A 21,988-nucleotide genomic window follows, 5' to 3' on the forward strand; every position below is an offset into this window, starting at 1 on the left:
CACCTTTCCCACAATGTATAATTAAATCACCAGGAGCACCAGAATATCAGAGAGGTGTGGGAATACCCACACCCACCTTCTTTAAGGGCTCTTAAATACAAGCTGTCCTTAAGCTACAAGCCACCACAGATGGGGGAGTGCTCAAGGAAAGTACTGTCACATGCTTGCCTTGCTGTTTAGCTCTTCCCTCAATCACCACTTTTACTACTTTTGGAAATGGGTCTGACCCTGCTTATGATTCTTAGAATTCAGTAGTCCATTTTTTTTCTCCCCACAGAGTACTTTCTTCTTTTAAATTTTAGGATATGTCTTTTTCCATCTCCGCAAGCAATTTTGTCTTAGGATTCAAATACTGGCTGAAGTACTGTCAGTTTTTCAGTAGACACAATGTGCAGTCCACAAAGGGAGCAGGCTTTTACCAAGTTTTGAAATAGCTCATTTAAATAAAGACAAAATTTCCATTGTAGGCACCATTCCATGCCTGTAATTTAAGCACTGTCCAGCTAAAGGGAATTATCTATCTCAATTTCCCCTGTTAAAAAATCATACAGTCCTATCTTAGAGCTCACACTTTGACAGCAGTTACCTTTCACTTCTGACCACTGCCTTTCTCCAGGCAGAAAAGCTTTACAGGTGCAAGTTTTTCCAATCCCTCTGTTTTGGAGAAGTACTGGCCTATTCTGGATCTGAGGCAAAGTGGTGTAAGGGCCCCAAAATCTAGTACAAAGCCAGAAAAGCTGATACCTTCACAAAGGTGGCATAGCGCATCAGCAGGGACGTGTGCAGCACCACCAAATCCGTGAGCACATCCAGAGAAATGTCCAGCTCTGTCTCACTTCCACTGCACACATGAGTCACCAAAGCACTCACAACCTCCTAAGGAAAAAGCCACCAAAAGAACCACAGTGAAATATCAACAGAAAAATGTCTGCCTTGCTCTGCTCATATGAACTATGTTGATCAAGTACAGATAGTAACAGCAATCTTTGTGCTTGAAGTCACTTGCTACCAGTCTTGCTGTGACTGTCCCCCATCTTCTTCTTGGTCTACTGTTTGGCACAGACCTCCCTCCAAAGGCTTCAAACTGCCTGAAACCCTGTCCCCTAAAGGATCATGACATACACTCTAGAACAAAGTGCAAACCTAAATAAAACACCTGCCATCCATCACACTGTACCTGCTGGCAGTAGGAGTCGAAGGCTGCAAAAGCTTGTTTGTACATGCAGCTGCCAAAGGAGACCACAGCTGGGTGTGCTGAGTGCAGAAATGTCTGAGCAAGGGCTAGGATTGAAGGGAAGAAGTCTTTGATAACCTGAAATACAGACACCATGGAAGAGGAGATTACTGATGCTTGTTTTCAACACATCCAATGCTGAAGAAAGTTCAACTCCAAGAAAACACATGACAGTTACAATAGAGGACATGTGCCTTGGGACACTGATCTGGACTAAAAATTATAAGGGAGAAGTACATGAACATTACTGCAAAGGTATAAATAATGCAGCACAGGGCTAAATCATCATCTGACAAGATCTTTGAGAGATAAAAGAGAGAGTGCCAGAGCAGGATCAGCACTGACCGTTGAATGGTTTTGGAAGGCGTTCTGCATCAGCTGTTCGGGCATGCAGCCCAATCGGATTTTGCTCCTCAAAACCTTCTCAGCTTGCTTCCTGTTCCTGGTGTTTGTAGAATGGATTAGCAGCAAAACTATCAGATCCAGAACCTTTTAGAGAAAATAACCACCACTCATTATGCTGAAATATTTTAAACAGTTCAGATAACTCCAAGTCAAGACTTGAAGTCTAAACTGAGAAGAAAAGAAGAGCTCAGAATGTCCCAAGAGTCACAACTTAAATAAAACTTTATGAGTACAACAGTACAGAATTAAAGCAGGATTAACTCTGAATTAACTCTGTCCCTTAACAGAAGGGACAGGGATGAACCTGAAGGAAGGGATGAACCAAGAGTTGCAAAGAAAATGGATGTTTGTTATACTTGAAACAAGTCCAATACCAAGAGAACCATCCATGAAACATGACCAGCAAGTTTCTGATCCAAATACAAAAATCTCTTAATCTACAACCATGAAGAAAGCCCTGGAGAAACCAAGAGAAGAGGGCACTTACAGAGCAGAACTATTACCTTATGGTCAGACACAGATGTGCTGTTCTCAATAGCCTGAGAGGAAAAAAAACAAGCAAGCTGTTAAGCTACAGTACAACACTATATTCCAAAACCAAATAAAAAAAGATAGACACCAAAAGTCTGTGACACCTTGCTCACAGATTTCTCTCCTCTACAGCAGGATACCCATCAAAGTCAGCAAACTGGATCTTGCCAACAACAGAGAATCCAGGAGGTATTCAAAAAAATAGCTAAAAACTGAGTTTGTACAAGGATATTCTCAAGTAACATGAGGCTTGAGAAAGGTACTGAGGTATTGAGTAATGAGGAAAGAAACAGCCTCATGGTTTACAAGAAAATGCAATTTAAAATTAAATTTAGCCTAATACCAGCTGATACTGATTTCCAGCAGGACATTTTCAAACACCTTAAGGCCTCACATAGCTCAGTCTCAATATATGGTATACATTTTTCCTCTCTTGTAGAATAAAATCTGTATCAGTAAAATGAAGGGCTAACATCTGTCTTTTAATACCACATTTGATTACAAGAAAAGCTCAGGCTCAATCAAGGAGCCCAAATAAATAAGGAAACAAGGACTGAATCAGGTATCTTACTTTAATCCATGCTTCAGAGACATCTTTCTGAAATCGCACAGCTAACTTGATGACATCAAAAAGTAGCTTCACACAGTTCTGGCTGGTGGTTACTTGGCTCAGGGAAGAACTGCAAATCATCAGAAAAGAGGAGACTCAGTCCCTGCAAATACTGTCACAGAAGGAGCAAGGCAGCCCAGCAGTCACAGCAGTTACTTAAAGCAACCATTGTCCAGAGGGAATGCTCTGGCAAGGATAGGGAGTTTCCCAAGAGGGTGGAAACAGAGGTCACAGAATCAATGGAACACATACTGGAGGGGACTTAAAACAGATAAACTGGTAGCAACATTATTATAAATGAATGTCATCCCTGTGCAGACATGGAGGCAGATGGCTCAAAAGGACCTACATCCATGGCAGGGGAAGCTGGCAGGGCAAGGAGTGACAAATGTATTGCATTAGTACCAAGTTGGAAGGAATAAAGATGTCTGTGCCTTTCCACAGGATAAATTAGGCTCATGTTTGTAGTCAATTGTACCAGAGAGACCAGAAGAGGAACAGTTTAAGTTCTCTTGTCTCATCCTACCCTTGGAGGATCAAGTAAACTTGTTTAAGTACCTGGCCTGGACTTGGCTTTTAAACTTCTTCTGGGAGCTGTGAATCTGCAGGGGCAGAACACACGAGGACAGATCCAAGCTCTTCCGAAGATCAGAAATCACCTGTAAAGCACAAATCCATGCACAAATCACTGTGACAAATGAGGGAAGAAAAAGAACAGAAAAAGCTGAGGAAAATAAAACAGTTTCCCATAATAACCCTAAAATTACAAATCAAAACTCATATATTTGTAAAGATTCACAAGTATTTAATCATGCCCAAATTTAATTTTTTAACTTAGAAAATGAACCAGCAAAACTTGTCTCTTCACCTGTATGTCATACAAAACAGAATTTTTTAAGACCTACTCTGTGAAATTGCCACCTATATCTGCTTTACATTGCTGTGAACTGTTTTTATTCTGTTTAGCAGCTGAGCAAGATACATGACAGCCTCAGGAATTCTGGGGCATGCAAGTTTACCAATATGACTGCTGTTCAAATGCAGTGTACCAGCACAGACTGGCTGCCATGTCATAGGCACACTTTTTTACAGGGGTCTCCCTTAAAGGTTTGGGCAGATCACAAACCTCATTTGGCTTAGGCTGAGGCTTCCTCAACATATGAAACAAAGTGTGTTTGATGGCTCAGCAAGGTTTGGCTTTGATCCCTGGAAATATTAAAATTTTACTTGAAAACAATAAAAACATACAGTTCTGTGTGTGAAGGAACTTCCCTCTGTTGAAACACACACTGGTGTGGAAAACACATATTTCATTATGAGAAAGATACTGTACCTCTACTGCATCTGCTGCCTTGACATTTTGGAGGATGAATTTTACTACTACAGGCAAATCTTCCAGTTTTACAGAAGGCACAATGGTCATGGCAGACTGTCTCACCTGAGGAGAGAGCAGCACTCCATCAGCTGGAAGACAACACTTCACAGAAACATAGTTATGCTAGTGGGAAGGAATCCTTGGAGACTACAGTCCAACCTTCTGCTCAGAGCAGGAATATTGTCAGTACTAGATCAGATTCACCTTGGCTTTGTTGAGTCTTGAAGGATGGAGGAAACCTCCAATCTCTGCCACCTCTTTGATAATTTATGTCAATGCTGCAGACCTTAACTTGTTTTTCCAAATGTCCAACCTAAAGCTCTTGTTGTGGCCACTGCCCCTTATCACTCTTCAACAGGAAGAGCTTGGCTCCACCATTTTGTAACTGGCTTTAGCATGGAGGATGTGCAGCCTGCAATGCAGCACCAGCCTTTTGGGACTATGTAAAACACTATGCACTCAAATGAACTTATTTTATTTTATTCATAAGAAGCCCAACTCCAAAAAGTGCAGCAATGCAACATATCCAAAGGGCACAAGGCACATCATCATCTCTTCTCCTTTATCAGCACTCTGCAGAGAAAATCTATTTAATTATTTAATCACCAGTGTGTCTTTCCTTAGAATATAACAGTCTAGTCTGGTCACTGTACTTAAAAAAGATGAAATATTGACAATAAGGTTTAAGACAGGCAGTAAAAAAATTACTGCAGCAGGACAAAGTGATTCTGCACTTGCTAAAACAGCTGTGATTGAAATTTCTGGCTGTTACAGCAGGAATTCAGAAACTTCTCTCTGCTCTTTGCTGAACCCCTCATACATGTTTCAAAAACCAGCTTTAGCTTCTGACCTCTTTCCAACTTCAGGAGCTCAGGACTTTTGAAAGCCTGTGGGAGTCAGATTTAGCAAAATACTGGGAATGAAGAGTTCCAGCTCTCGTGCTGCTGAGCAGGGGCTGGGGTGTGCTGAATGCTCAGTAAAAGCTCTCACCTCAGCCACAAGTTCTGCATCAAGATCCAGACGAGAAAGGGCATCCAGGACTGGTACTGTCAGCCGTCTGCCCTGCTTCAGCAGGCAGCTGATACACAGGGAAAAGAAAACAAAGGGTCCTCTTAACAAAACCAAGAATGTATCTTTAGTGCATTGTATGATTCCAGTAGTTTTTGTGGCCACTGCAAAAAAAAATCTCTGAAGCTGACAACAACATATGCCACTGGGATTATGGAAAATTTGTTCAAACTTTCTCTAGTAAGAAGTTGTACTTAAATTTTGTTAGTTGAAAAACAGCTTATCTGCAGCATCCTGGTAACTCTGTCTGTGCTCCCTAACTCATTAGAAGTAATGAGTTGTTTTCTACATCAGAAATGGGTAGAGGCTATGGAGAATATGGAAACAACTATGCCCTGCTGATACTATTTGGATCTCAGCTTTCAAAATACACAAACAGAGAAAAGAGAAGTCTGAGGAGTTTGATTAGCATAGGAAAAATGTGTGGAGATTTTTTATCTAGAAGCTGAAGCAATAAACTGAGAATGAAAACAAACTCACAATTTGAGAAGGTACAAGGAACAGGATGCACTGCTTGCAGTAGTTATCTGCAACAGTGATCACAGGTTTGAAAAGGTAATTAACTCCAGCAGAAATGTAAGTGATCTGTGCAATAACACTTAGACTTCTCAAATTATTGTGTAAAATGAATACCTTATTTAAAAAACAGATGTAAGGACTAGCCTATGGCAGCGCTGCCAAGGGTAACTCTTGGCATTAGGTTCTCCAGATCAGTAAATATGCTTGAGAAAAGTACATAAAATAGCCAGAAAGTTCTGTTTCATGCACACAATTACTGTGTTGTGGGCCTGGGGTTTTCTTTATTAATAAAAACCATGTTGATCCTTACCACAGCAGAATCCAAGACAAATCAGAAGTTGTCAGTAGTAATATCCAAGTGACTGATCACAGACTATCCAGCAGAAGTAGTGAGTACTTAACTGGATGCTACCTGTGCTGTCTCCAGGTAGTTAAGAGTTTAATAATAATTTAGATAAAAGCAGTTTTGGAGCATTGTCTAAATGCAATGTCTTTTTCTGGATTGCCTGTGCTCTCTTTAGGAGCATAACAGTACAAATGGAATGTCCTAAGACAGTGCTGGGTGTCCCCAGATGCTGCAGTTAACAGGAACACAGTGCTGTCCTAATACTTCAGTCAGCCCCAGAGCAACCTGCATTAATGCATCTTGTCCTTTTCTGCTAAGTGCAAGGGGGAAAAAACAAAACAAAACAAACCCTCCCAACCAAATCATCCATACCTGAGCTCTCTGGCAACCTCACTTTGCTGGGAATCCTCCAGGATCTCAGGCAAACTGGTGATAATATCGTGCTGGATTGGTACTGGAGAGACACTGACCATCTGCATTAACTTCCTGACCAGATCCTGCAGACAACAGGAGCACTGGTGAAATGCACAAATCTCTCAGCACAACAATATTATGCATCTAAGGTCCCTCAGTGGAACACCTGCCTGAGTTTGTGCCAACTGTCCCTTAACTCATTGTCCTGCTGACATCATGAAGCAGAGCATAGATTTTTGTGGAAAAAGGATATTTTACAGCTAGGATATAATGATCTTGGTGAGCAGAAGAAACTGGGAAACACAACAAGCTTCCCAGTGTTTAGTACTTCAGTAGAGAGTAACCCACAGAGAACAACTGACTTAGGGAAAGAAGGAAAAAAATCACCAGAACAGGAACAGAGAATTCATCCCCACACACTTGCAAGTATCCAGTACCTTGTTAAAATTAAACAAGAGAGAACTGTAACTTCCTGCCAACAACAGCTTTAAAATGGGGTCACCTGTGTGAATTCACATGCACAGATATAAATTTATGTAAAAGAAGACTTAGAGCAAGGAAATAAGAAAAATAGTAAAAGATGTTCAGATGTCACTCAAGGCAAACATAACAAAACAGAAAAAATTAAATCTCTCCTTCAGCATGTAAATACAAGAACAACATCAGTTCTCATCAGCACAATAATTCAATCTAATCCCACCTGAGAGGCATTCCAAAAGCTGTTTGGAAAAAGCATCTGTGTGATTGCACCTCTGGCACCCACCTGGCTGTCAAGGAGCCTGTCAAGCCACTTAAACTGATTGATGATGAGCCGGGGGAAATTTGTTCCAAAGGTGCCCACACTGGAACAGCAGAAAAGGATACACAGCTTAGTCACACCTACAGAATCCAGAGCTCTGCTGCTGGGCAGCAAGATTGTCCAAAAGAAATTCCATTTCAAGGCAGAGAGAAGCCAGTTTATACTCACATGTCAAAAAAGAATTCAGGGATCTTTTCCAACAACAGTGTTATGACAGCAGGCTAAAAGAAAGGAAAAAAACAATGTTAAAAAACAATGTTAGGGTGATTTACTGGTTGTGCTGTGGTACTGCCACCAAAACTGACCTTTCAGAAAAGATGAAATACACACAGAGAATAAAATGCTTGAAAGGCTCAATAAAGTATTGCCTGTATAAGAAATCTCTTGCCTAATGCCAGAAATGAGGCACACAGCCTAAGAAGTGAAAACCACTTTTCAGAGGGTGGTATAAACCACCCACATAACCCAACAGAATATGGCCATATGGGCAGGAGGTACAATTCATTCTCTGGGCCAATGATCCTCTCTTTCTCAGACCCTGAGCTGCTCTTCACCACTCAGAAAACTAAAGCATCAATTTTAGATAAGTTTGAAAACAGTGGTCAGCTCTAGCACTTAAAGATTCTCCACAGTGGAGATGGTTATATCTCATCAGAATTTCCTATGCTTGACCTGAGCCATCATCTCTCATTCTGCCCCTGTTCACCTTTGAGGAGAGTCTGGCTCTGTGCTCCCTACACCTTGCAACCATTCAAAGACCATGAAATTTCCCTTAATCTTCTTTTAAAACTGAACAAACCCAGTTCCCTCTGTCTCTGCTTGTCTGCCATGTGTCTCACCTCCTAAGCATCTTAGTGTCCCTGCAACAACAAACTGGACACTATTCCAGATGCAGCCTCACCTGCCTCGAAACCAGTTCTATTAATCCTTTACTTAAGTAAGGAAAATGTTCCCTACAATCAAAACCATTGTAAAGAGCAAGCTAAGGTTCCCATACCTGTAAGATCTTAATCCCAAGAAGCAGTTTAATGAGGCTTTCACAATATGAGTGCACCAGATTCCTGCAAGATGAAAGATTCCATCACTGTTGTGTCAAAAACATGCTGGGAGAACAGGCTGTAACTCTTCCCATTACTGTTTTCTTTTAAAAACTACATACAATGACTTAAGGTAGCACATGGTAATCACAGACACATAAAAAGATTTACAACTACACTTTAGCTCTGAACCAGCTCACTTTCTACAGGACTAGAAATATGAAAGTCTGTGGTGAAGCTGTATCTCCTGGGGGAAAAAAAATCTCAAAAAGGAATCGACCTTCGCCACCCCTGGCAATTTTTTTTTCATAGTATTTGGTTGTTGCCATAAAATGCCATGGAATCCAATATGTGCAGACAGTAAATTCTGTGACTTGACACTCTAAACTCCCTGCAATTAAACAGCAGTGAACTACACCAGCCATGCTGCCTTGGTGTGCACCAGCTGCAGCCTTTAGCTGCACCCTTGTCAATGTCCCAGCACATCACTAGAGACTGGCTCTGACTGAAGGGGAAGGCAAAACACATTTTCTCTACCTCGACCCCTCAGTCCGTACAGGAGTGCAGGGCAAGAGGCAGTTCTTGAACTGGTTCCTGTCCTTGATGTGAGACTCCAGGCCATTGATGAACTGCTTCACTACCTGCAAAGCAGAGAGAAGTTATCCACCCTGAAGGGACACCCCAGTCAACTGCTGTCCTTTAGGATGCATTTTGCAAGCAGATGATGAGAACCAGGAAGAGCTAACCAGGGAACTGCAGCCAGAAACTGTGATGGAAGGAATGCTGGATAATAAATGATTGCAAGTCTAGGCCATTTCCAGAGGATTGTTCTGCAAAGTAACTCTAAAGCAAGTGTCTCACATTTTACTTTGATTTAAGAAGACTTTGCCTTTCTTCCTGTTCTGCTGAGATAATGTGACAAAGGCTACACCCAAAAAACATCTGCAGTCAAGTCATTCGCCTCAGGACTTTCACCCTGGCCTTGCTGTCTGGGGAGGAGCACCACATCATGGCAGTGTTAATGCTGCCAGCTCCCACCCAACACAAAACCAAACCCAGCTTCCACCAGAAAGCTATGCAAGTGATTTGTCTGCTGTGAGAGTCTTTGTCTATTGAATAATATTGCAAATGAAAATTACTTTGACAGTCAGAAAAACTGTGGGACTAAAAGGCTGGAACGGCAACACTAAGAGAACTGGAAAATCTGAACCACAGAAATCCAAGATAAGCTGCTGTGTGGCACACTTTTGTATGGGACTAGCAGGGACAGGCAGATGCATTTGCATATTTTCCTACTCAGCTTTAAAGGTGGCTCCTGCCAAAGTTACTTACAGCTGGGTAAGTAGGGTGCTTCTCCAGGGCCAGGCAGAGCTTCTTCTGGAAAGCTATCTGATCAACAGCTAAGGAGACAGTTTAGAAAGGAAATAAAGAATGAGACACAGATTGGCCATACAACATCATAACAGTTACACCAAGTACAAGCTCTCAAGCCCATCCACCAACATTCTGCATTTGCTCTATTGAGAAGTCCAGCTGGCAAAAGCCTGAGTGGAATCAGCACTTGTGCTTTCTCTAGTCAGGGCTGAGAGTAGCATTGAAGACCTGAATACAGGGCTCCCTGAAGCCATTGCCTGAAATGAAAGGCAACAATGCCACGTTTGCTTCCCCATTTCAGAGCTCCTGCCTCTGTAATTCAATACTGTAATCACAGATGCAGTCTAATATTTTTCTATATACCTCCAATAATCTTTCAGAAGTCTTTAGACTAAACAGGTATACACCCAAAGAGGTAGAATGATGAGTTTAGGTGATGCACTGAATTGAGCAGGAACAGGAGGTATATAACAAATAAGAGGCCAAATGAGGGTTTGCTCGAATTTTGAAACAAGCTGGCTCAAGCACTTTTGTGCTGCAAGTAAAACACATCATTACTTTGTACTATCCATCCTTGCAGGTTTTGATCTGAATCAGAAACAGCAAATGTTGAACTCATACCTATTTCATTCTGTCCCTCCCCAGCTTTCAGCACAATTCCTGATGTCCTGAGGAGCTCTTCAAAGACTCCCTCATTCTCCAATCCACAGAAGGCAGAGGCATTCTCCTTATCAGAACTCCGTGACTTCTTAGTTTCTGAGAAAACAAGATATGCTGCATCAAATATATAAAAAATCAGCAGTGTCATTAACAATCAGCATTATCAGAACTGCCATTTTGGCCTTGCCCCTGCTTGGGAGCTGTTGCTTCTATTAATGGGTCTCCATCCCACTAAGAAGATACCAAGCACCTACTTGGCAAGTCTGTCTTGCAGCTCTCTTCAGAAGCATCAACTTTGGACAATTTCCTTTTTGAAACCATGGTAACAAAACCTTTGTTGTTGCCTAAAAAAATGCAAGAAAAAGACAAGTGTTTTATTCATCTCTTTTTTAAGCAGATCTGGAATGTATTAGTGAATAGCAAAAGGAACGTGACAGAAATTGAGAGTGCTCAAAGAAAGATTGCCTGGGTAACCAATATCACACCACATTTTTCTGCTGTGCAGGTTGAAATTTTAGAGCTTGTCACATTTAAATAGCACAATACATCACTTTTTCTAAAATTCAGTTCCTCAGAAAACAAGGCTTGGCCTTTCATTCAGACACCAGGAAACGGCAAATTAAAGTGAGCAACTATGAGGACTCAGATTGCATCCACTGAGCTAAACTCAACACCCTCTCCACATGCCTGAACAAAGCAACAAAGGATTCACAGATGGGTGTTCATGAGCCCAAACTCATTAAGTGATCCTGTTCGTGTCCCTAACCACAAATCATAGCCAGTGAGCTCTGTCAGCACAAACCTCCATCTCACCATCCTCTTTTGGGGGGTGGCAAGGATTGAAAAGAAAAATAAACTCAATTCACCTTTAAAACTTAAAGGTTATGAAAAAAAGATGTGTGTGCATCTCATGCTAAATTTCAACTGCTTGGCAGAGGCTGGTAAAATGAGTTATTTAAAATATCAGCATGGAAGTGGAACAGTTTAAAAACAAAAGTGCAATGAGCCTTTCACAACTGTTTCAGATGTATAAATATCTGAAAGATGGGTGCCAAGGAGACGGTGCCCAACTCTCTTCAGTGGGGCCCAGTGACCGGATAAGGAGCAATGTCCAAAACTAAAACATGAGAAGTTTCACTTTGACATGAGCAAAATCTTCTTTAGGTTGTGGATGGCAGAGCACTGGAATAGCTGCCCGGGGAAGGCATGCCCAGGCATGCCCAGGGAAGGACTGTCCGTCCCTGCAGACACTCCCACCCACCCGGACCCGCTCCGGTGTCACCTGCCCTGGGTGACCCTGCCCTGGCAGGGGCTGCACTGGGTGATCCCCAGAGCCCCCTTCCAGCCCCACCGCTGCTGGGATTCTGTTCTGGGTGCGAGGCGGAGCCTGACAGCCCAGCCAGGGCCAGCCTGGCCGCTCTCCATCGCACCTACTGCCGAAGGTGGGCAGTGCCCCAGGCGGCCGTTCCACCCCCTCAGCTCAGCTCAGCTCAGCTCAGCCCGTCTCACCTGAGCCCACCTCACCTGAGCCGAGCCGAGCAGAGCCGAGCTCACCTCCCGTCCTCTCCGGGCAGGGCAGGGCAGGGCGGGACACGCCGCTGTCCCCTCACGCCGCTGTCCCCTCACGCCGCTCCCGCCACTCGCGCTCGAGTTTCCCGCCCGCGGCGCGCGCTGGCGCCGTTCCGCCGGCGGCGGAAGGGCCGGTCCCGCTCCCGGAAGCGGAAGCGCGGCGTGCGGCGGCGGCCCGGTGTCGGCCGGAGCCGGGCCCGAGGCGGCACCGCCGCGATGAGCGAGCCCGAGCTGCTGCTGGACTCCAACATCCGGCTATGGGTGGTGCTGCCCATCGTCTTCATCACTTTCTTCGTGGGCATGATCCGGCACTACGTGTCCATCCTGCTGCAGAGCGACAAGCGCCTCACGCAGGAGCAGGTGTCCGACAGGTCAGGGCCCGCCTCACCCCCGCCCGCCCCGCTCCCCCGGCCCGCCGCTAACGCCGCGTGTCTCTCTTCCAGCCAAGTCCTGATCCGGAGCAGAGTCCTTCGGGAAAATGGAAAATACATTCCAAAGCAGGTAGGGAGCTGCGCGGTCGGGCTGTACAGGGATGGCCGGGAAAGGAGCACAGAGCGCGGGGCTGTGCCCGGGCAGTGCCGCGGGAGGAGCAGCGCCCGCAAGGGCCCGCGGGGTCGGACGCTGCCGGGTCACCCCTGGCCACAGCAGTGTCCAGGAGGGCAGATTCCCAGGAATCTTGGACACAGCACCGCCGTTTATGTCTTTTCCTTGAGATTTATGTTAGCTGTCACTGCTCGATGTTTTAACTGCATGCTGACATGACATGTGCCTCCAAACTGCTGTGTTTAATATCTGCCAGCAAGCACACAGGGATGTAATGCTAGCTTGGGATAACGAGGTGGTCATAGAGTGTCAGCTGAAATGTTTGCTAAACTAAAAATGCATTGCTCATGTTGGCTTTGTTGGTACCAAGTGTGTATTTTGTGAAATCCAGAGGTCAGTTGGGTGAGTGAAAATGTTCCATGTATCAGTATTGGTGCTCCCCCAGCACAAAGAATTTGCGCAAAACACTAAAGGCTCTTTAATTAACATGGGTTTCTCTTCAGAGAATTCTTATAATTACTTTAAGAATTTTAGAAAGCCAGAGATCTGGTACTCTGGATGCAGAAAAATGTGATGAGCTTTAGAGCACATGGGCAGCGAGGCACCTATCCCAGGAAGGTGGATTGTGAAAGAACTCACGAGATGTCCGAATGTCTGAGCAAGAACTAATGCTTCTGTCCTTTTACTTCTTATGGTGTTGGCATTGTCTTTCTCTGCTTTCAGTCTTTCCTGTCCCGGAAATATTTTTTTAATAACCCCGAGGATGGATTTTTTAAGAAAACAAAAAGAAAGGTAGTGCCTCCTTCACCAATGACAGGTATGTTAAGGTACCCTAACTGCAGCCAGGTAGAAAAACCTGTCAGTGTCTGCTGAGGGTGGAAGGTGAATCAGCTTTGCAGGGAGCTTGGGCAGTGTGAGGGAGGGGGTGGGAGTGAGATTCCTCTCTTGGATAACAAAAACATTAGATTGCTTCATGTTGCTTAACTTCAGCCTTGAGCTGCTTGCAGCATCTCAGGAGACCTGACCTCCTCAGGGTAGCCAGGAGTGGGAGTCCTGCTCTTGTCTCCTTTTGCCAGTGTTTTGCTCCAGCTCCCAGAGGGTCTTCCCTAAAGTGATTTAATTTAATTAATGTATACAGCAAAATAGGAGCTTGTTGTCCTTCCTCTACCCAGGTCAGCTCACAGGGTCAGGAAAGTCTAGAGATCTGGGGCAAGGGATGGGGTCAGGCACAGCACAGAACACAACACCTCTGTGGCAGCAGCCACCACCACACTGGCTGCTCATCTCATTTTGCCAAGTATTGTCAGCAATGGAAAATTGTAGATACTGGGATAGGAGTGTTGTCTCATGCAGTTTCTTAATTAAATTATCTGACATGTAATGACTTGTTTCTCTTTATTGTAATGTGCTGCTACTTCACACCCCATCTATGATTTGCAGATCCTACCATGCTGACAGATATGATGAAAGGGAATGTAACCAATGTCCTGCCTATGATCCTCATTGGTGGTTGGATCAACATGACATTTTCAGGATTTGTCACAAGTAAGTGTCTGGAGTAACATGGGTTTGCCTGTGTCTCTGAAGATGGCCTTGAGGGTCTGAGCTGCATCAGATGATTTGCTCCTGGACCTGAGAGCAGTGAGTTAGAAGCAGCATAAATTTGGCTTGTGGCACTGCTGCTCCTCACACCACAAACTGCACAGATTTGCTTGTCCCATTGCAAAGGGTGGAAATTGTTTTGTGAGTGTTGGTCATGGTCTCAAAGAAAATAGCTCATGGACTTGGGAACAGCTGTAGTGACAAAACCAGTATTTTATTAAAACTGCCTGAAATTCAGGTTGATATGGGGGATTTTGCTCTGAACCTGTCCAGGGAATTGGTTACTGTGTGGAGTGTACACATCAAAAATACCTACTTAAATTCATCATTCTGGGTGGTTTTTTCTATACTGTTAATGTGATAACTGTTTCCTTAACAAGGGACATTCCCTTTCACACTGAAGTAATACCTTTGAGGGTTTGGTCATCTGATTAAATTTCAGAAAGTCTTTTCATGTTAAAATGAATACAGAACTGCAGCTTTTTCAAAAGTCCAAGTTAACTTTTTATTGTACACATTGCAGACTACCTTAGATGTAATAAAAGAGCTACCTGCTCCCCTTGCCCTTTGCAATCATGCAGTGTCACTTTGTGGAACTGGGCTTTTTTTTCTTTACCCTGCAGCAAAGGTCCCGTTTCCCCTGACGCTGCGTTTTAAGCCAATGCTGCAGCAGGGAATTGAGCTGCTCACTTTGGATGCATCCTGGTAAGTCCCTGTCCTCAGCAAGCAAGGTCCAGTTCCCACTTGGAAAATGTTGAATGTGTTAATAGCCCTTGGCTGGTCTGTGTGTGCTGCTGGAATGAGGTCATGAGCCAGCTTTGAACTGGTAACAACTGTGCTTGTTCTGATTTGTCAGGGTGAGCTCTGCTTCCTGGTACTTCTTGAATGTGTTTGGACTCAGAAGCATTTATACTCTCATCCTGGGCCAAGATAATGGTAAGGCATTTGCCATTTCTGGGAACTGGCTGCCCCTTCCATGAGATGTTGTCTGGGGGAGGCTGGGGAAAAGATTTCTCAGTTTCCAGCCAAGAAGCTCCTGAATTCTCCTCTTGTTTCTGTGAGGTTACTTACTGTCCATGGGCCAGGTTTGACATCACCTGCAGCAAGTACCCAAATCTCCTGCACCAGCCACTGACTCATAAACTCCCATGGTTGTTAGCCCAGGTTTGCTTTCCCATCAAATCAGCATGCAAAGGTTTTGTGCTCAGGTTTATTTCTAGCAAGTACTGGTTTTAAGGAAAACTGCAGAGATTTCCTAAAGTTAAGGAAATTAAGATTTCCTAATGTTTTAAGGAAAACTGTAGAGATTTCCTGCCCCTAATGTGGGGCAGGACAGATGTGTATTGGGAATAGAAAACTACTTTCCTCAATTTTTCTGCATATTTTATGTAAATCTGGCTAAGAGCAGGTGGGAGCAAGATGTCTTGTGAGGACTCCTGGCACAGCAGTGTTGCATTCTGGCTGTTGCTGCAGTGTTCTCATCTATAGATAAAAACCTTCCCAACTGCACCGTGCTCCAGGGATGCTGTTTAATAGCACAGAAATCAAGCTCTCATTTCTCATTTGCAGCTGCAGATCAGTCCAGGGTGATGCAAGAACAAATGACAGGGGCAGCAATGGCCATGCCAGCAGATACTAACAAAGCATTTAAGGTACAGTATTGCCACCTGCACTCCTGTTTGTGTGAGCCTGCAGGGTTGTAAGCTGCATGTAACTCATCTCCATGTGTCAAGTAAGGGAATTGCTCTGAATTCCTGTTCCTAAAATTAGAGCTGACAGCTTCTGAAGGCTGTGGGAGTTACTCTGGGTCTGGCAGAGCCCAAATACCCTGAAGTAAACCTGACAGATCTGTCATTGCTGGTACAAAAGCTGAATTTATGTCTCATGCTCTGCTTTTGCTGAGGAAGGGGTTTTTTTACCTTGAGGTATAGTTCCAAAGCAGAAGCTGGCTCTCCAAAAATTGTGTTAATAGCTGAGCATGAGTCCAGCAGGCTCCTGACTGAACTTGGGTAAGAAAATCACATAAGCCAGTCAGTCAGTCCAGTGGAAAATCCATCAGCAATTTAATATCTTGAAGTTCTCCTAAAGCCCTTTCCATAGGCACTTGCTTGTTAGACTACTGCTTCTGCCTTTCACAGGCAGTGTTTATGGCCAGGTTTATGCATGAAGGTCAAACCTGGTTTCTGGTTCTGTGTGCTGTAGAAGAGGTTTAGCCACACATCATCTGCTGCCTGGGAAGTTGGGACGGTCTGCTCCTGCAGTTTGTTTTCATAACCTTCCTGGTTAAAGATCCCACACTACCCAGGCAGAGGCTCAGCCAGGGAAGAGGATGGCTGCAGTTGGCAGCAGTGCTGGAGCACTGGCTGTTCTGCCACACTCAGCACTGAGGTGCAGTTCCAGCCAGTAGTGACTCCACTTCCACCCAGTACTGGCTCTCCACAGCATTTCTGCCAATTCAGCCTTGCAGGGACCAAAACCCACTACATGTCCCAGCAGAAACTAAAGGGGAAAAGCCTGTATTGCAGGAGAAGTGTTCTGGCCAAGAAATACAGATCTCTTGCTGGGCATCATGTGACATGGTTTTTTGCAGGCTTTGTGCACAAGTCTGTGATCAGGTGCAAAATTTTTGGCCTCTTACCTGTTGTTACCAAGTAACTCTGAACTAAAGAATTACCTCACTGCAAAGCACTTGGCTCACCAGAACAGAACTGGCTGTTATAGAAGCTATGGACTGTTCCAGAAGGGTAGAGGGTTGGCAGAAAGTAGATAATGTAGTTTTTCTAATTTCTGTGATGCAATTTGTATTGAGCAACTAACATCTAATTAAGCATAAACCACTGATTTCAGAGAGTTGACAGGATTGCCAGGTTTTTAATAGAAATCAGTGTTTGTTGCAGTTTTTAAAGCAAGCACTGCTTTGTGTAGTTCTTGTCTAATCCTATGTTGCTTTTCCTTCTCTGCTTCTGTTCACTGCCAATGCAGACTGAATGGGAAGCCTTAGAATTGACAGATCATCAGTGGGCCTTAGAAGATGTAGAAGAAGAGCTCATGGCAAAGGACCTCCATTTTGAAGGCATGTTTAAGGAAGAACTTCAGACCTCCATCTTCTGAATTTGAGAATATGCTTTTGTCACTTCTTGTAAAAGTTATTTGAAAAGAAATCTGTTATCTAGAACTATATAATGTATTTTAGCAAGGCTGCAATTAAAATAAAAACATCATGTTCCGAACTGCAGTGCCCTCACTTTGATTTGAGCCCACAGACACACATACACACTATTTCCCCATTAATTTAATCCTTCCCAAGTCCATTTGTAAGCACCTGAGTGCCCACAGAGCCTCTCCTGCCTGTGAGCAGGGTGTTGCAGAGTGCCTGGCTGTTATTTACTGGGCCAGGTGGGATAATAAATGCTTTAAGCTGCTCACCTTGCACTGTAGAGAACAGGGAGCAACTGTTCCTGGCTTATCCCTCTGTAGAAACTCCTCAGACCTCTTCCCCAGGGAGAACAGTCCCAACCTAGAGAAATGCTTTGTAAAAAGCAGTTCTTCCATACTCAGGCTGTTATTCCACCCCCTTCTTTATTCTGAGCACCTTTTACTCAAGGTGAAACTGTAAATCCTCTTTAACACAGGAGCTGAGCCAGGCCTGTGACACTGATTTTCTGTTCTCACCAAATACCTTCCCAGTGAACAGAGAAGGTGCCCCTTTCCCTTCTTCTCACAATGGGTTTCAGACCATGTTTTGGGGAGCAGCCCTTCACAGCAAAGCTCAGCAGCTGCTGTTCTAATTAAGGCTCATTAACCCTCAGGAGCTCCAGCTGAGATCAAGCTCCTCTGCTCTTACACTAATTTTGGCATGAAGACTTCAAACCTTCTCACCAGGGTTTCACAGCCCACCTTGACCTGCAGGACTGGGACAATCCCACACACAAGCCCACTGCACTTCCTCAACTTCTTCCAGCCTGCTCTCACAAGTGTGTTCAGGTTGCCTTGAGGAGGAAATTACAGAGGCTGCAGGACAGCTACCTCAGTGGCAGCCCTGGTACCCCTGGAGAAAATGGACAGAAGGAAGACCAGGACCTCTCAGGGGTCTGCAGAGGAAGAGGAAGGATGAAACCGCAGCTGAGGCTGCCCAGTGCCACAAAAAAGCAAGGACAGCTTTGCTAGAGCACCAGGTACCAGCAACCCAGCCCTGCAGAGAGAAAATGCAAACCTGGAGCAAAGGGAACCCTCAGCTGTGCAGAGCTGTGCCCTCAACAGCTCATCTTCTCCCACATCCCCACTGGCTCTGCAGGACTCACCCTCCCCCGGCCCAAATTTCTCCTAGAGCACCAGGCATCCCCACAACCAGCAGCCCTAGACCATGCAATGAAAGCTGAAAATACAACAGAACCCAGTTTCAGTGCAAACCACTCTTTAATTTTCCTCTTTGTACAACAGAGCCAGCCACTTACAAAGTGCTAGTCTAAAAAACAGTCTGGTATTACAGCACACACACACCAGCCAAAGCCCAGCAGCTCAGAGGCAGAGAAAGCAGAGCTGGGCTGCTTGTTCTGCAGTACAAGAGTCTGTTCAGGATCTGAGATTGAACCCCACAGATGCATTTCTCAGTGTCAGCACAGGTAGGGAGGTGAGGAGGAGGACAAAGGCTACTTCAGATTGATTTATCTTTTAAAAAGGTCTTTTACTGTCCTCCCTTTCCTCTATTCCCTATTTTGGAATGCCCACATGACTTACTTTCAGGGTAAAACAAACAAAAAAATGCTGATTAGAGTAATTTCAGTGCAGTGCTACAGCTTAAAAGTTGCTTTTTGCATGCTCCCCTCAGTAATAAGGAAAAAAAAATTCAATATTAAGAGTTGCAAAAATAAAAATAAAACTAAACAGCAGAAGCAACTAAGCAATTGTGATCTCAAAATTTAAATTTTAATGCTTTAAAGCTAATTCCACAAAGGAGAATCACATCAGCAGCAGCATGCTGGCTAGAGACAATGCCCCTTCCTCCTCCCCATCACTTTTCCAGTGCCCTGGCCAAGGGCTGCCTGTGCTGCCCTCCCAGGGTGCAGGGACAGGCACACTGCAATTTCAGGCACTGCCTGGGCTGCAGAAAGGTGGGGCTGAGGTGGAAAGTTTGGAGTTAAATGGATGAGCACTACTGACCACCACAACAGGTGATGGCCAGCACTGAAGTCACAGCAGCTGCAAGCACATATTCCAGAGGGAACAAAAAGCACACTGACAGCAAGTCTCAGCCTTTCATTCTGCCAACACACTCGGATCTAAAAGGAAAAACTCTCCTGTTTGGTTCACTATCTTGAGCTAGATGTTTGCCTAAAAAATACACACTAAGGCTCTGGAATTTTTCCCGTTTTTCACATGGAAGACCAGTTCTCCACTGAGACTCACAGGAGTCTCTTCTCAAGAAAGATGGACTTGAATCCTATAAAGCAGCACACAGTAAAGGAGGACAGAGGGAAGAGCATTTGCCAGTTGTGACAAAAGGATGGAGCAGAACCATTGAACAGCAGAGGCAAACAGGACCTGGGACAGGACTATGACACCTGCAGCCCCACAGAGGGTGATTGGGTGAGGATAGAAAGGCAGCACTCAAGGGTGGAGGAGGGCTGAAAGAGCAGTCCAAAAAAACCAAAAGTGCAAGAGAAAAGGCTGAAAACTCACACAATCCATTGCATTGGGCTGTCATCTGTACAGGTGACAGCTCTGGGGACACAGTGCTGAGCTTGGCTGGAGACATAAATGAGCAAAAAAGGATAAAAATGCTGTCATCACTGCACAAACCATAGGAGAAATGCTGGCAGCAGAAAAGTGCTTACAGAGCAGCCTGGAAGTGAGGGGTGTAGGAGATGGAAAAGACAAGAAATCATCAATGTTATGCATGGTATTTTCTCTACAGAAGAACAGGAGCCAGAGCAGCTGTATCCTGCATCTCCATGGGGATCAGCCTGCACATATGCCACACCACAGGCAGGTATGATTCACTTCTGGCCAAGATTCCTGCATCACTGGATTCAGTGTTCACATGAAAAATGCTGAGTCAAAACTGCCCAGGAGAGCCTCAAATGCATCAGTGAAAGGATGCAAGCAAGAGAAACGTTTGTTGCTTTGCCAGGGGACCTAGGTACAATGGCAGAGACTGCAACAGACCAGATGTACAAAGATTTGAACTGAGCTCCAGAAAAGGTGCAGGAGGCCTCCCTGACACAGGCAGGGCCCAACAGCAACACCAGAGAGTTGGCAGGAAGCCCCAATGCCGATTCACAGAATCGTACCCACCATTCTCCTCCACGGGCCCCTCAAGGCTCAGCTGTGCTGGCCTCCAGCTCAGGCTGTCCTCTCCCAAGCCCAGCTACAACCCTCAGCCCAAGAACCACAGCCCCAGCCCCTGCCTCTAGCCACACAGCTCAGCCAGATTTTAAAAAGAACTTTATTGAAGCTCCAATATATATTATTTTTGGCCTCTAAATACCCAAGTGTCAGCACCTATTCCTGGCTCTTCAGTGCTATTCTGCAACCCCCAGCACTGAATCTCTCAGTGCTTGATTTTCTGCTTGACCCCTACAGAAGGAAGAAAAATTTTCAGGCGCCTCAGGCATTGCTTTACAAGAGCAACCACTACCATGGTGGCTGAGTGCTGGAGGTGGTGCTTAGTTGGTGTCCATGCCATCACACTCTTCCTGGGGAGCAGAGGGGGCAGAATGTTCCTCGCTGTTTCGGCGCTCATAGAACAGCACATACGCAGCTTTTGTCTACCAAACAGAGAGAAAACCCATCTGAAACCATCCACACAGCTTGGCTGCAATGTCACACCCAAAGCAGGGAACCACACTCTCAGCACAGCTGCAACAGCCTCAAGCCAAATACTCACCACTATTTGGTCTTCTGAAGCCACCGAGACACTGCTGTCATCGAAGTAGTACCACTTGTCATTGACCTTGTTCTTGGCGTAGGCAGTGTCTGTCAGGGAGGAACTGCAGCTCAGCAGGCTGGGCAGGGCCAGCAGGGAGTGCACACCTGGGACACTGAGACTCCAACCACGTGTGCATGCGAGCCAGGAGCCAGCTTTGGCATTGCCTGCCCCAAGCCTAGTTAACCAGCATGAGTATCTACAACATGCCAGCTGGCCCAGCTAGTCTAGGACCAGGTTCCACACAGCAGGCTTAACCCTGCCAGCTGAGATACAGGGAAAAGAAACTTAGGGAAAAAAGGTAATAGGCTTTGTTCACTGCCCTTAAGTCAGAGCTTTCCCAAACACACACAGTTTAAGACTCTGCATTTTCACTTGAAAGAAAAATTTTCTGCTGCTAATGGATCTGATCTGGCTCTTGCAAGAATCCTCACTCATGAATGAAGTTAAAAGTCCCTCAACATCTCTTCCAGCCAAGACTTCTGTGACTGTGATCTCCAGCCTCAGAACATGTGCCCCTTCAGCTACAGGAGTTCATCATCCTCTCATGGTAAATTGCTTCTGGGTGGTTTTACAAGTGTCACCTACAGCATGGATCTGCATGGACACCTGATACAGGTAACTCACCTACAGACACTTTTCATCTGTGCTGCAGCAAAATCAGTGACAGAAAACACAGACTCACCACGTACCATACTTGTATACAAGTGGGTTTTTCTCCTGATGAAACAACATTTTCCTATGTCAGCCCTTATCAGTGCAAAGGTGGAGACATTCTACTGTCAACCAGTGTCACAATTTCAGGTGCAGCACTGAAAAATTTGGACTCCACTCATAAATTGGGGAACACCATCACACAAACTAATGACAACTAACCAGGGTCCCACAGGCATCAGTCAGACCTCAGGCCAAAGTGCTGCTACCTATCTGGCCTCCAATCCTTACAGGATCCCAATCCAATACTCGCCTGCACACAC

General features: G+C 44.9%; 3 protein-coding genes across 5 annotated transcripts in view; 1 reads left to right on the forward strand and 2 right to left on the reverse strand.

The window, feature by feature from the left end:
• Window positions 1–12,070, reverse strand: part of FANCD2 (FA complementation group D2) — a 34,030-nt gene extending 21,960 nt beyond the window's left edge. For both annotated transcript variants that reach the window (XM_071439782.1, XM_071439781.1), the window contains exons 1-17: window positions 11,897–12,070; window positions 10,627–10,716; window positions 10,334–10,468; window positions 9,671–9,738; window positions 8,876–8,979; window positions 8,299–8,362; window positions 7,470–7,522; window positions 7,266–7,344; window positions 6,461–6,585; window positions 5,146–5,233; window positions 4,114–4,218; window positions 3,339–3,439; window positions 2,742–2,850; window positions 2,143–2,178; window positions 1,580–1,723; window positions 1,178–1,312; window positions 745–876 (exon numbers count right to left, since the gene is read on the reverse strand). In XM_071439782.1, the coding sequence (XP_071295883.1) occupies window positions 745–876; window positions 1,178–1,312; window positions 1,580–1,723; window positions 2,143–2,178; window positions 2,742–2,850; window positions 3,339–3,439; window positions 4,114–4,218; window positions 5,146–5,233; window positions 6,461–6,585; window positions 7,266–7,344; window positions 7,470–7,522; window positions 8,299–8,362; window positions 8,876–8,979; window positions 9,671–9,738; window positions 10,334–10,468; window positions 10,627–10,693 (1,545 nt within the window). In that variant the 5' untranslated portion in view covers window positions 10,694–10,716; window positions 11,897–12,070. The remainder of the gene's footprint in view (window positions 1–744; window positions 877–1,177; window positions 1,313–1,579; window positions 1,724–2,142; window positions 2,179–2,741; window positions 2,851–3,338; window positions 3,440–4,113; window positions 4,219–5,145; window positions 5,234–6,460; window positions 6,586–7,265; window positions 7,345–7,469; window positions 7,523–8,298; window positions 8,363–8,875; window positions 8,980–9,670; window positions 9,739–10,333; window positions 10,469–10,626; window positions 10,717–11,896) is intronic.
• A 15-nt stretch (window positions 12,071–12,085) lies between these two features.
• On the forward strand, window positions 12,086–17,316 carry EMC3 (ER membrane protein complex subunit 3). The gene is made up of 8 exons (XM_071439794.1): window positions 12,086–12,312; window positions 12,385–12,442; window positions 13,208–13,301; window positions 13,925–14,029; window positions 14,710–14,791; window positions 14,943–15,022; window positions 15,656–15,738; window positions 17,069–17,316. Exons 1-8 carry the CDS (start codon window positions 12,158–12,160, stop codon window positions 17,195–17,197), a joined length of 786 nt encoding a protein of 261 aa, XP_071295895.1. The 5' UTR covers window positions 12,086–12,157; the 3' UTR covers window positions 17,198–17,316.
• Window positions 17,317–18,483: 1,167 nt separating this feature from the next.
• The window catches only part of USP4 (ubiquitin specific peptidase 4), a 33,100-nt gene continuing 29,595 nt past the window's right edge, over window positions 18,484–21,988 (reverse strand). For both annotated transcript variants that reach the window (XM_071439784.1, XM_071439783.1), the window contains 2 exons: window positions 20,973–21,061; window positions 18,484–20,853 (listed from right to left, as the gene is read on the reverse strand). In XM_071439784.1, coding sequence (XP_071295885.1) covers window positions 20,752–20,853; window positions 20,973–21,061 — 191 coding nt within the window. In that variant the 3' untranslated portion in view covers window positions 18,484–20,751. The remainder of the gene's footprint in view (window positions 20,854–20,972; window positions 21,062–21,988) is intronic.

Source organism: Agelaius tricolor, unplaced genomic scaffold (genome assembly GCF_023055355.1).
Source record: "Agelaius tricolor isolate 1412-34295 unplaced genomic scaffold, bAgeTri1.0.p SCAF_14, whole genome shotgun sequence".
In the NCBI taxonomy this organism is placed as follows: domain Eukaryota; kingdom Metazoa; phylum Chordata; class Aves; order Passeriformes; family Icteridae; genus Agelaius; species Agelaius tricolor.